Below are 13,433 nucleotides of genomic sequence, written 5' to 3'. Positions count from 1 at the left end.
CCATGCTGTTTCTTCTGATCAGTAATAGATATCCAGCACAAAACCTGGACTGGAAAAGGTATCTGAAATACATGGTGACTACATCCTTAGCACCAACATTTTGATCCTTAAGTACAGCTCTTTTAGTTTGCCTTGATAATGTAAATATGATAACTGAAAGCTTGTTCTAGAACATCAGTCCTCTGCTTCTCAGAAATTGTCTTCTTATTCCTAGCCTATGTTTTGTTCTGGCTTGTTCATACCAATTTGCTCATGTTAACTTCTTGTCAGCATCAGACTTTTTCTTTGGTCAATTTTCCTGCCATGTTGCCAGCTAGATATTGTCCACAAAAGGTGACAGCAAAAGCTGCTTCCAAAGATCCACAATAGTTCAGCAGTGTGCTCTGCTCCACAAGAGTGCTTCCCATACAGTCACTATCTGGAATTTTATATACATGAATAGGGCCACTTTCGCTTCCCCCTGTCTCCCCTGCCTTTTTGCTTCCAAATGCAAAAAGGACTTTTGTGGCTCCTGCACTTAGGAAATAGTGAAGGAATAACTCCCGCTGAGCTTTCTGGCCAATATTGTGCTGTTTGCAGCCTGTAAGGAGTAGACACCCTGCTGGGAAGGCAGTGGCTGTGTTGATATGGCCAAGGTAGAGCACACAATTAACAGTGAGCACATGAACAAGAGGAAGAGTTAATCTTAATGATGTCTTAGTGTTCTTCCAGACAACAGGATTCACATTAACCTCTAAAGTTAGTGTTGTGCAGGCCTTTGTCCCTGGGGACTGCTGCCTGACAACACCTGATACGTTCTCCATGTCAGCTCAGGATACTTTTTGGACAGCCTTATTCTAATATCTACAGACACTAGCAGTTTTTCAGAGCACTTACTTCAGGTGTGGGTGTGGGGTGGTTTGCTGCTTGGACATTTCTGTGGGGCTTGGCTGGCTGGGAGCCCGGCCTTGGGCAGGAGGCCTCGGCTGCTGTGGAGGGAAGGCGCCTGCCTTGGAGGCCTGGACTGGAGAGGAGCCAGTTGCTGATCGGACTTGCTGTGGAGATCCAGGTGACCTTTGCTGCTGAGGGGAAGTGGACTGGGGACTCTGGGGCTGCTGTCCTTGAGGAGACAGCCGCTGCTGTGGGGGTGCGTTTGTTCGTGGAGGCTGAGATCCTTGTGGCGGGCGCGGTCCACCTGAAAGGGGCATGTAGACATAAAAGTGAGGAAATGCATGTGGTGGGCAACAAGCACAGAACATCTTTATGGAGGGACAGGTTTGCTAGCAGGAGAGACTCTTCTGAGCAGCTTCATGGAGAAGAATGTGGCAAATCCTCTTTTATAGGCCTAAAATTGGTGTCATGCCCTCCTCTCTAGAGTTGTCCATTTCTCTTATCTTCTTCAGCACTAAAGAAGTCCCTCCACTCTCCCCAAAGGGAGTCACTTCAACCTGCCTTGCCCTTCACGTATTTGGTGTTTCTTATTCTTGGTGAGCACTTCCTGCTTAGGGAAGGAAGAGTCACTGGAGAACCAACTCTGTGGGAAATGTAAGCTGACCCTGCTAGTTTGGGTCAAGCAGTCCCTTCAAGGGCTCAGCAGTTTGATGTGTGACATTCCATCCTATTACTATCCATACCTCTGTTCCAGAACCATCACCAGCCGCCTTCAGTTGCTTTGGTAGCAGACTCTCAGAACTGAATGGGATTTGGAAAACAATTGGACATGATATGAGAAATTGCTGGACATGACAGATAATACTGTGAGAACCTGACAAAAGCTGCAGATAGTGTTGTGAGGTCTGGCTGGATTTTACAGGTGGTTAGGGGAGTTATGTGAGGAAAAGTTTTACAGAGAATTGGAGTACTGGAAACGGGCAATAGTTATCCTGCAAGGCCAACAGCTCATATCAGTAATAGTATGGAATGCCAAGAGGGCAGCCCTGTGCTTCATCACCTGAGTGTACATCAGGACAATAAATTAAACCTGTTGTTCTGACCAAGTCACATCAGTCAAACCTGCTTCTGCTGTCAGGAGGAGCTGAGGGTGTGTTCTTGCTGAGATGGGAACCCCTGGACAGATGGATCAAGGATCCTGGCATTGCAACATTGATGTCTGTCCCAAGCCTGACAACACTAGCATCTTCTCATCACTTCTCAACATTTGTAGCTGCACAGCTTTGTGCAAACACAATATACTATGTGCCCAGAATCCTGCTTCAGTGCCAGTTCAAGTGGCCTTGTTTTGCTGAGCCAAGTCCTACCAGTGCCGTCAACGGGATCTATATCAAATTTTCATCTCACTTTCTGAGCTGCTGTGGAATATGACAATATCTGCTTTAATAGTACACTGAATTTGCTGCCTGCTTGGCAGTGAATTGGAAAATGAGTGAAACCTTTGTCCTGATACCTTTTATTTAGAAGGCAAACTGATAGGACTCAGAGTCATCACTGCCATGGGAATCAGAGAACTGTACCTTGTGGAGGAGGCCGTGGTTGTGACAGTTGTCCAAGCACAGGTCCAGTCTGAGATTTCATTGACACAGGCTGAGCTTGTGGAGGCTAGAGAGAAAACAGACAATCCAGTTAATACAGGGTCCCCAAAGAGAAGCCATGAGGTAATACAGGAACTGCAGAGTCATGAAGTGTTCCTTAAATACACATTCACACACATCCAGCATCTGGCTGGTAAAATCTCATGGGACTGAAATGGAGAGGTGAGTAAAAAAGAGCATAGAATTTGTTTGCTCACAGGGAATAACAATGAAGTTACAACTTAGAATGTTTTTTAGGCAATCAGGAATTACCAAATGTATCTGGCTTGAGGGGTTCTTTTAGTCCCATCTCCCATTTTGGACAGTTGCCAGCACCAGATGTTCCAAAGGAAGGAGGGATGAACTATGGGAATGTCTATGGAGTAATAATCTCTGTACCCTTAGGGGTCTTCTCTTGATTGCTAATAAGCCAACTTCAGCCCTGAAACATGAAGCTTATTATCTGCTGCACAAAGTCTTTGCAACAGTTCCAAATATTTTGTTTTGATATTTACATCCAGACCCTTTGAGTCTTGCTCAACTTTCAGCCTCACTGTCTTTCTCATTTCTTATCTTTGTTGCTTTGTTCTTGAGTTTTGAGATTAGTTCTCACAACCTGCCCATGCTAGGCCATTCATTATTTTGTAAACCTTCACTGCCCTCTCTCTCATTCACCTCCTTTCTAAAGCCAGGAGACTTCAGAATCCCCCCAGTCCCTCAATGGGAGTATTTCCAAGCCCTTAATTCTTTTCATCACCAACCTCTTTCCCAGCTTTGTAATTTCTCCTGCAGATGCCAGAGATGGGTCTGCTTACATTTTTCCAGATGAAGCCATTTTTGGATCCTCTGTATACATCGCCAGTTCATTTTTCCTGCATCCTAATTTCCTGCTTTTCCCTTGTCAACACAACCATAGGCTGAGCAATGGTTTTCATTAGCCTGTATGCGACAAAGTGTTTCTCAAGGGAATGGCTGGTGCCACTTGAAAGTTCTGCACATTGTTTATGCTCTCCCTCTCTCTACCCCCAGCTTAGCTTACCCTTCAGTCTTCCATATGTAGTTTCATTTGCTGTTGTGGTGACTGAACATACATAGTTCTGTCAGATGTTCTTCACTGCCATTCCTGGTCCTGACTAACACAAATAATTTGGTGCCATCTGCTCTTTCTTCTCTCTTGCTGTTTAGTCTTTTTGACAGATATTTTAATAAACAGATTAAGCAACGCAGAGCTGCTGCACAAAGAGCTGGTCCAAAGTTAACAAAAGTCAGAGTAAACCTATTGCACAAAATTGTTTATGAAAACCAGGGAAGCTGGAGACAGATAGGCTGGTACATGCTGGATTATTTACATGCAGAACATCATGATAAAAGGGTCTTCAAGGCTCCTGAAAGGTCAAGAGAATGAGCTAAGTGATTCTGGAAAGGGGAAGAAATGTTTTGTAGTTGGAAATACTGAAATTAGTTTCAACTGACTAACATAAATGTGATGAAGTTGGCAGTCCATCTTTTGCACTATTTATCTGTGACTTGCAAATGGATGGGGAAGGAAAATCTGGGTATTTTCCTTTCATGGCTTCTAGCCCTACATAGCTTGGGAACTAAACCTTGCCTTGGTGTTGATGGAAATTAACTGGTCTAATGCAGTGAGATGTCTTGTTTAAACCAGACAAAGAAAAGTAATTGGATCTCATATTTACCTCTACAGCCTCTCCCTACAATCAACCATGGCATCTCAGAGATAAAGGCAAAACAGGTTTTTGAAGCTGAGAAATGAAGGGGTGAGGGCCAGACCAAGGTCTTCTGCCTTTGGAAGAGGAACAGTGAAGGGAAAGTCTAGTGGTGGGTCAGAGAGGCAAGGACAGAACCACAGTGTAGCCATGAGACTGGGTTTCATGCTGAAGGCATGAAAGCAAACTTGTCATTAACATCTTATCCTGTCTGGGGCTCAACCAACCCGTTTATCAGCATGGCCAGGCTCAATATCCTTGAAGTATCCCTCTGCTAACTGTTTGCAAGAATTAAAATCTCTAACATCTATATCTGAGGTCATATTCTGCTACACAATAAAACTTTACCTTTTAGCCCCTCCATGCTCTTTTTATAGCTTGTCTGTCACCTTGCCTAAGGCTTTTTGACTGGCTACATCATTCTGACTGATTGCCTGTTATCTACCACTTCATGAAAGAATTCCCAAGGAAATGAAAGGAAAGTTATCAAAAGGAAATTAATGGGACATTTTTCTTCTTCACAAAAAAATCATGTGGTAAATGCCCTTAGCTGTGGTTTCTGCTGATTTATTTATTCTTCTGTGTTCTTCTTTAAATTATCATTTCAGTTAATTCATAAAGTCTATGACTTATTTGTCTAATTTTTTCTACATTGCTCTTACAGCTTTCAAGTTACATATTTTGTATTTGTTGCACACCAGTCCTCTGGAGCAGTAACTATTTCTAATGATATTGCACAGTTTTTTTGGCAGCTTAGTCGCTTCCCAGATTCAGTTCATTGCATGTGGCCATCTGGAGTTGGGGGCTTAATATTTTTTTTAAAATATCAGTCATCACTGATTTAATAACTGTTTTTGTTCTCTTCTGTGTCATTCTGATCACAAAAATCAGGAAAAACTACAACAAGGTAAAGAAGTTCCCCACTTTCAGCAATTACATTTACTAGAGTCACAATGCTGTCCCTCTTGCCTTCTTTTCCTCCCTTAAATTTGGATGATCCATGGAGTCCACCAATTGTTTGGTAGAGCTCAATTTTCTGATGAACTCACAGAACTTGTTTCTTTCCTCTATCTGCTCCTTAAAATTAATTTCTGTCCTTTCTACATATCCTTTTATTACTTGTATGATTCCATATAAAGGTCTTCTTAAATGTTAGATTTCCAATTTGAAAGATTTTTTCCTGTTTGTCTTGAATGTCCTTTTCGTCATTTAACTCTACAAGTTTATTTCTCACATTCTTGGTTCAGGAGCAGATCAGAAATGTATATACGAATTCTGGAAAAGAGTGGTCTCTCAAATAGCATCTTTACAGTTTTGCTGCTCGGGAGTTGATTAATTTTTACTTATGCTTTTGTCATACCCTTACTTTTTGATACCACATTTGTCCCTTGGACATTAAATCTATTGGTACACACTCACTATCTGGATGTATACCTGGATGCTTCTTATGTCAAAGTCAAGGTGTTTCTACCCCGCTCTGAACTGCTGTCTCACTGTGATATTTGACTTGCTTCTTGATAACTGAAGTCTCACATTGTTGTTACTTTTCCATCTCTGTTTAAAAAAAGTCTGGATGTGGCACTTGGTGTCATGGTCTAGTTGAGGTATTAGAGATGGGTTGGACTCAATGATCTTGAAGGTCTCTTCCAACCTAAAATTTCCGTGATTCTGTGATTCTGTGATTCTGTAATTTTGTGCAATCAGTTTCATAACTTCTCCATTTTTCTCAACCCAGAGTCTAGTATAAAGAAGTTCAATAATATGTAGAGTTATTCTATTTATACCCATAGGATATTCAAGGATTCATATTTCTACATATTCAGTACTACTGTCTTTATATTCAAAACTGCTCTTTGTATTCCTTCTGTGGAAGTCTTCAACTGTAGCTCCAGTTCTGCATCTCACCAGCCTCATACTTAATTATTTCTCTCTGGACACTTCTAACTGTTATAACATTATGTTAGTAATGTAGTATGTACAATTTTTGTGATGTTTGTGGCACCAAGCTCTTTCTCTACAGTAAAACACTCTAGTTAACGTATTTGTGGTTTTGTTTTCTTGATAATATATACAGGTATTTCTAGGTTTTATTCCTGATGAAGACACTTTTATTTGACTTTTCTATTTGACATACTACCCCTTCAAGATTTCCTTTGTTCTTGTTTTGGCCTTAATTTAGGTCTGCTCTAATATAATCCAATTCTGTACCAGTATATTACAGACACAGAAAACAGATGCACCTGTCCATGTTCTCAGTTTCTGTTGGCTTGCCCTTTTCACTTAGTTCATACACTCTATATCTTGGCTATTTCAAGTAGTTCTTGATTCCACTTTGTAAATACTATCTCTTCTGTACCACTTTCCCTGCCTCAAAGCATTTGCAGTGTCTATTAAATGTTTATTCCTTCACTCTAGCTAAAACTTGGAGTTACCCCAAATACCTTTCATGCTGGGACCTGGTTTAGCTGGAGTGGCTTGTCATATGACAAAGACAGAGCATCATTAATGTGCCTTCTACCATTTTTTTTTGTCTCAAGTGGAAATGAAAATTGCACCAGCGTGTTGCAAGCAGTTTTGTCCCTCAGCCTTTTTTCTTGTCTCTTTTGTTGTACAGATTTGCTGTCCTCAAACCTTCGCACTTGGCTCTCTGTTAGATACTGAAAGAGGTACAAGCACAAGTACACCTGGATACTCAGGTTATGTTCTGGGGTGTTTCATTTATACAGAACTGCCCCTGGGAAATGTGGCAGTAAAAGTTAATGCATTTGATACTCAAAATGGATGTACACAAGAAGAACTAAGGGGTCAGTTTAAATGCTAAAATAATAGGTTCTTTTATGATTTCAGCTTTAATAAAGCCTCCCCCTGATGAGGTGGCAAAGGACATCTCTTTGTCCTTTGAAGAAGAAACTGCAGAAAGGAATGGAACAAGTCTTGCTGGAGATTGCCACTTTCTGTTCTTGAAAGCAGAACAGGGATGAGGGATGCAAAAACCATAATGAAACCTATCCTGAGGGTGTTAGATGGAAATGAATCTGAGTATTAGAAGTACCGGTAAAAATGCCTGTCTTCAATGGGAATCACTGAATTTAGCAATTCAGAATGTCTAGATGCTTGGACATGCTACTGGTGTAATGTCATATTTATCTGGAAGGAGAGTAAGGGAGAGAGATGCTCCTTAGGGGTGCCCACTTCAAAGAGCTTGTGAGAGTCTCCTTTGGAAGAGCAGGGGTCTGTCTGTCCAATACACTCCCATATGGGACTGTTCAACTCTCTGAGATGTCTGACTGCCTGACACTCAGGAGGGAGAAAGGAAAAAGTTCAGGGAAATAACTTGGTCACAAGGTCTCTATTCACTCATACCCAAGGCCTCAGCGGTGATGGTGTAGATCCAGCAGTGACGACAAGCTGAGTCATTTTGGAAACAACAAGATCAGCTATAAGTTGTCTGTCCTCTTCTATGTGCTCCCCAATCAGGGGCATTGAGCTGTCCATCACCTGCCACAGGAGGCAAAAACAACAGTTAGTAAGGTGGTTTCCTGGTGGCAGATGCCTGTTTCAACTCACCTCTTGCATTAACCTGTTTTGTGTCTCCACATCCTTGCCAATATCTGTGGTCACCACCGTCCTCATGCTGAAACACGCTTGGCTTTTCCAGGTGTGGGATTTCTCTTAGGGTTTTTTTGGAAATGTACTTCCCTCAACTCTCCATCTTCCCTCCCTTCATGACTTGGGAGCCAAGCCAAGACTTAGGGTGGCTGGAAGATTTCTAAATCAACTTAATACAAATTTTCTCCTTCACATGCCTCTGATGGATAAGTTCTCTCTGGCATTGTCCCACAGTATTTGGGGGTAACATTGCAACTTAAAGGGCCACAGGAAAAGAGAAACAACATGTACTGAAGCCTGAGGAGATGAGAGCAACAGGGACTGGCGGTAACTGGGAAACATTCGGGATTAATGAACACAAAGCACTGCACCCTGAGAGGGAAAATAAACACCACAGATGTGTAGTGAATAGAATGTCACCACACCAGCACCAAGTGCAGGAAAATAAACTTGGTCTCTGCTTGTCTTCTTGATAATGCTGTGATTCATCTGCTTCCCAAGCAAGTTCTACAAATCTACTGGGGAAAACTGGGAAGCAAGACTGTGAGGATGGGGGAGGAAAACTGTCAAAGGGTCTTTGAAGTAAGAAATGGCCTCACAACAATAATACTGAAAGCACAGCAGACCCTCAGCTGTATAGCAGCCCTGAACATGATTTTCAACAGTCCATCATAAGTCAAATGTTTTGCGAACATGAGCTAAATCCCACAGGAAGAACTGTACTCTGATGAAGTTAAGATTCAGCTGGAGTAAATATAATAGTACCAAAATATCAGAGTTGGAAGAGTTTATTTTATTTTGCTTTTATTTTTAAAGCAAACATTAAAATCCCTGGAAATGCAAAGTTGAAGGTTGAATTGCTCAAGAAAGGCACTGACTCACGCTCAGATAACAATCGGAAATGTACTCCACCCTGGCAAGGCTGCAAGAGTGCACTCTTGAAGGGAAATGGAAAATTTTGCACCCTTTTTTTTTAGATTTAAAGTAGAGGCAATCAGTGAGGTGAGTTCATTGAGTTTGTATTCTGCTCTTCTCTTGCAGAGTAATGGTTTTGTTTAATCTCTTTAGGTGTCTTCTATGAATAATAGAAAAGCTACCTAGAAAGTTTTAACTACGATACACATGGAAAGGGGGTTGATGTTTATATCCATGGCCGACTTGGCCCAGGGCATAAAAGGAGATGGTTAGAAAATTATATGTCAGTGTTTGGCAAAATACACAAGGTGGCTTTTCCTTCCACTATCCACTTAGCTGCTCTTCGTTGAGAAATGAGGTGAGGAAGGTGATGCTTCCTAACAGCGTCAGGGAATGGCCAATTCTCACCTGGGTCTCACTAGCCAGGAGCTCCTGGGGGCCCTCCAGCACGTCCCTGGGCAGGTTTCCCTCCTCCCCACTCTTATCTTCGAAGGAAATGTGGCAATTACAGTTCCCGAGAGAGAAGCGGTCTCCGTGCTCGGCGCGGTGCGAGGGGCCCGTGCGAGCACAAGATGATGCCGTGTGGCCACGAGATGATGCCGTGTGACCACGAGATGATGCCGTGTGACCACGAGATGATGCCGTGTGGCCACGAGATGATGCCGTGTGACCACTAGATGATGCCCTTACCCTGCCGAGAGTCAGGCCAGCCGCGCTCCCGGCCCCTCGGGAGTCACCGAGACACGGATCTGCTCAAAACACCCCAAACTCCGCTTTTCATAGAATCGTAGAATGGTTTGGGCTGGAAGGAAGTTTTAAAGGCGATCCAGTCCAATACCCCTGCTATGAGCAAAGATATGTTCAACTAGGTCAGGTTCCTCTCGAGCCCCATCCAACCTGACCTTGAACGTCTCAACAGATGGGCCATCCACCGCTATCTACACTGTAAAAAATTTCTTCCTTATAAATAATCTGAATGTACCCTCTATTAAAATCATTATAATTTTTCCTGTTGCGACAGGCCCAGCTAAAAGGTTTGTCCCTTTCTTATGGCCCCCCTTTACATACTGGAAAGTGCTATAAGATCTGCTCAGATCCTTCTTTTCTTCAGGCTGAAGAATCACAGTTCTTTTGGGAGCTGTCTTCATAGGACAGGTGCTCCAGCACTGTAATCTTCTTCATGACCCTCCTCTGAATCTGCTCCAACAGGTCCATTTTTTTCCTGTGCTGAGAACCCCAGAGCCAATTTCCCCATCTCAAGTATTGCTTTTTCCTCTTTCTGTGGCTGAAGAGGTTTCCCCATCTCAAGTACTGCTTTTTCCTCTTTCTGCGGCTGAAGAGGAAGATGGTGCTTTATAAACCAAAGGCACCAGGGGGAGTGAACCCTCGAGCAGTGAACCCTGGAGCAGGTTCCACCTGAAACAGTGAAGGTGCACCAGGGATGAGGCTATCTCCTGTCCTGATATGTATTACCTGGCAGAGGAATGTGAGATGTGGGAGACAGCAAATACAGGACTGAACAATCACATGCACAAGGGAAGGCCTTTGAAAATGGCAGTGATTTCTGTGGGTAAAATGATACAGCTGGTTGCCTGACTGAACTGAAAAAGATCATGAGATGTCACCTCACCTGTCCTCCAGGAAGGGTGAATTAGTCTGGAACTGGTAGATACAAATGCTAATACTGAATAAATCAACCGGCTGAGAGGAATATGTGAATTACAGACAGATTGCACTCATTCCTTCCCCAGCAATCACAGAACAGCAGGGCAAGGCAAGAAGATGTCAGCACATATGGACCCAGCCTTTGTAGCTGCCCAAGGTCAGTGGCTGCTCCTGTTGCAGCTGCTGTTGCCTGATGAGGTGTATGAGGTGTGAAGGAAAAGTGAGCAGGGAAAGAGACTCAGGAAAAGACCATCCTGGATCTCCCTTTCATGCCTACCTGATGCTGAAGCCTGGGCTTGTTTTTTCACACTCTGATGTTTGAGAATGGAGTGTTAGTTGAGAAGGAAGGAAGGAAGGAAGGAAGGAAGGAAGGAAGGAAGGAAGGAAGGAAGGAAGGAAGGAAGGAAGGAAGGAAGGAAGGAAGGAAGGAAGGAAGGAAGGAAGGAAGGAAGGAAGGAAGGAAGGAAGGAAGGAAGGAAGGAAGGAAGGAAACTGATGACTGGACATCTGTTTCAATAGGAGCCATAAAAATGGTACATGCTTTGAAGGCAGAAACATAACAGATTCTACTGTTTGTCATGGGAAAAGAAAAGAAGGTGAAGTTCAAGTAAGAGCAAATACTGTGTGTGCAAGATTACTTTTGTGCTGTTGGTAACTCATCTGTCTTAATCTGATTTTGTTTGCAACAAACCACTGTGATAAATCTCAGTTCACAGAGCTCCCCCTCATTACCTCTGTGAATCTTTCCTGAAGAACAACTTTGCATTGTGAAAATTAATTACTGCCTGCAATTGCATTGTGCAAATTCTGTGTTTCTTCAGCCCATTTAAGCATACTTTCTTGTAAAATGTCACAGCACACAGTTCCTTCTTACCAAGAAAATACAACTGTCACTCTGTCAAATAACTTTTTTCTCTGACTATCAAAAGAAAAAATCAAAACAAGGGATCAGTTTCAGACCATAAATGAAGAAATGTACCCCAGGAAGTTGGCTGGAGGCAATTAATTACTTTTCAACATCTCCTTCAGATCTTCATAAAAAGGTGCCTGTTTGGCTTTGTTCACTCCTTGTATGGCACTACACTACTTTTTTCCCAACAATGTCCATCAGCCTGGCATCTGAATGCCTGCTAGATGCTGATACATCAGGCCTACTCAATCAGATTCTCCACTGGGATAGTTCAGCATGACCCATCTGAAATGATATTGTTTCTTCTGATTTGTGTCATGTTAGATGCATTGCTGCTTACCTTGGTCACAGAGAGAGGAGCATGAGTGTGCATTTCTCTGTGTGCAAGCTGATGATGGCTGTTAGGGTACAGATGTGTTTTTCACCAGTCAGTCACACAGAGTGGCAGATGTGAAAACCCAGATGCATATCCAGACAGAAGCATATAATCTTTAAGCCCAGAACTAGCCGTGTGTGCACGTACTTAGGCTTATGTGCAAGAATATATGCAGGGATATAAAAACCACATATCATGTCTAACCATGTGTGGAGACAATCCAAATGTCCTTACACTTGTCTCTAGCAAGGCTGCTTGCTCTTACTTTCCCAGCTGCAGGGGCATAGAGATTTAAAAGTGCACAGCAGTCTGCTCTAGGGGATGCTCCTCTAGGTGCTGATGAATTGCATACGGGTGCAGACCCATTAGCCCTGGCCCCATCAATTCAGAAAAAGACAGAGGCTTGCCAGTGTTTGGTTGCTGGCAGCACGCTTCTATCACATGGCCTTTGACAGGTCACTGCTCCCCTCCCTGGGGAGAGCAGATATTTAATGCAGGAATGCGCAGTCACTGGAGGGCTCATGTGGTTCTCATCAGCATCCCAATCCTCAGCGGGTGGGACTGCTCTCCCACACATAGCTTTCCAGTGTGTCAGCACCCCTGCATGAAGCCAATAGGCTGGCTCTGCTTGTCTTCCTCAGTTAGCCTGTGTTGGTGGAGTTTACAGCAGGTCAGAAGTTGTGTCTCCTCAAGTCACATACTGACAGAGGCACTTGCTTACTAGCTGGATTGTCTCTCCTCCAGGGCATCTCTTCAGTTTCCGCTTTGAATTTCTGGCCAGCTTTTCCTTCTCTGCCCTGTTAGGATGATCTGAGTGTGCTATTTACCCCACTTCCATACCTGCCTCCTGGCCTGGGAAGGAGCACATTGAACTCTCAGAGCCGCAGTCTGTCCAGCCCTGAATACAAAATGTTGTGGCACACATTACCCATAGTAACTTTGTGGTGTTTTGTCTTGCCTCTTACTGTAGTGAATGCTGTCTGGGCAAAAGTTTTTAGAAAATACACTTTTTTGTTTTGTTTTGTTCAGTCAAGTTGCTTCTGTTGCTTGTGAATCTTTTGCTGCACTCTCACAATTTATTTTCCTCTTTTAAATTAGGTGGAGCTAGGATTTTTTTTTTTTTTTTTTTTTTGGAAGTCCCCTTTAGAGTGATTGAAGAAAGACAGGTTCATTCAGGGAGAAACTGAGATTTTTAATGAACTGAATCATCTGCTGGAAAGCTGAGGTGGCCAAGCACTCTGTGGCTTTCCTTCCCTTTCACAGTCCGCACTGAGAAAGGAAGGCACTTCAACCCTGACACCTTGCTGTGTGTCTGCTGGTTTGGCTGGGGCTCGGAATCAGTTCCTCACATATCAGTGGGGCATGGCCTGAGGAAGTGGGTGGGCATGGAGGAGCAGAGGAGCATGCAGGGGTAAGCGAGCACATTGGTGCATATGAACTCCAAGGCAGAGCGCTTGCAGATATGCTTCCCAAAGGAGATTCACACTCAGGTTGCCCATGCTCTCACCTCAATGATATAGTCTTTTCCATCTTTGCTGTGGACAGCTTTTACAGCGCAGATATCAAGACCTCCAAACATTTCTGCACAGGCATCTGCCCAGAGTCTGTACCTGCAGAAACCACAAGAGCATGGCCTAGGATTAGCTGTCCTTGGGTAGCCCACCAAAACCAGACACCCACCCCACTGCCCATAGGAACACAAAGCCATTTGGGAGCCCTTATTA

The 13,433-nt window shown here is 43.4% G+C and overlaps 1 protein-coding gene across 1 annotated transcript in view; it reads right to left on the bottom strand.

Moving 5' to 3' along the window:
* Positions 1-13,433, bottom strand: part of SYN3 (synapsin III) — a 195,984-nt gene that overhangs the window by 6,067 nt on the left and 176,484 nt on the right. The window contains exons 10-13 of the mRNA XM_040062902.1: positions 13,217-13,319; positions 7,598-7,732; positions 2,451-2,535; positions 877-1,174 (exon numbers count right to left, since the gene is read on the bottom strand). Coding sequence (XP_039918836.1) covers positions 877-1,174; positions 2,451-2,535; positions 7,598-7,732; positions 13,217-13,319 — 621 coding nt within the window. The remainder of the gene's footprint in view (positions 1-876; positions 1,175-2,450; positions 2,536-7,597; positions 7,733-13,216; positions 13,320-13,433) is intronic.

This window comes from Hirundo rustica, chromosome 4 (assembly GCF_015227805.2).
Source record: "Hirundo rustica isolate bHirRus1 chromosome 4, bHirRus1.pri.v3, whole genome shotgun sequence".
NCBI lineage: Eukaryota > Metazoa > Chordata > Aves > Passeriformes > Hirundinidae > Hirundo > Hirundo rustica.
This window is presented reverse-complemented; position numbering and strand designations above follow the sequence as displayed.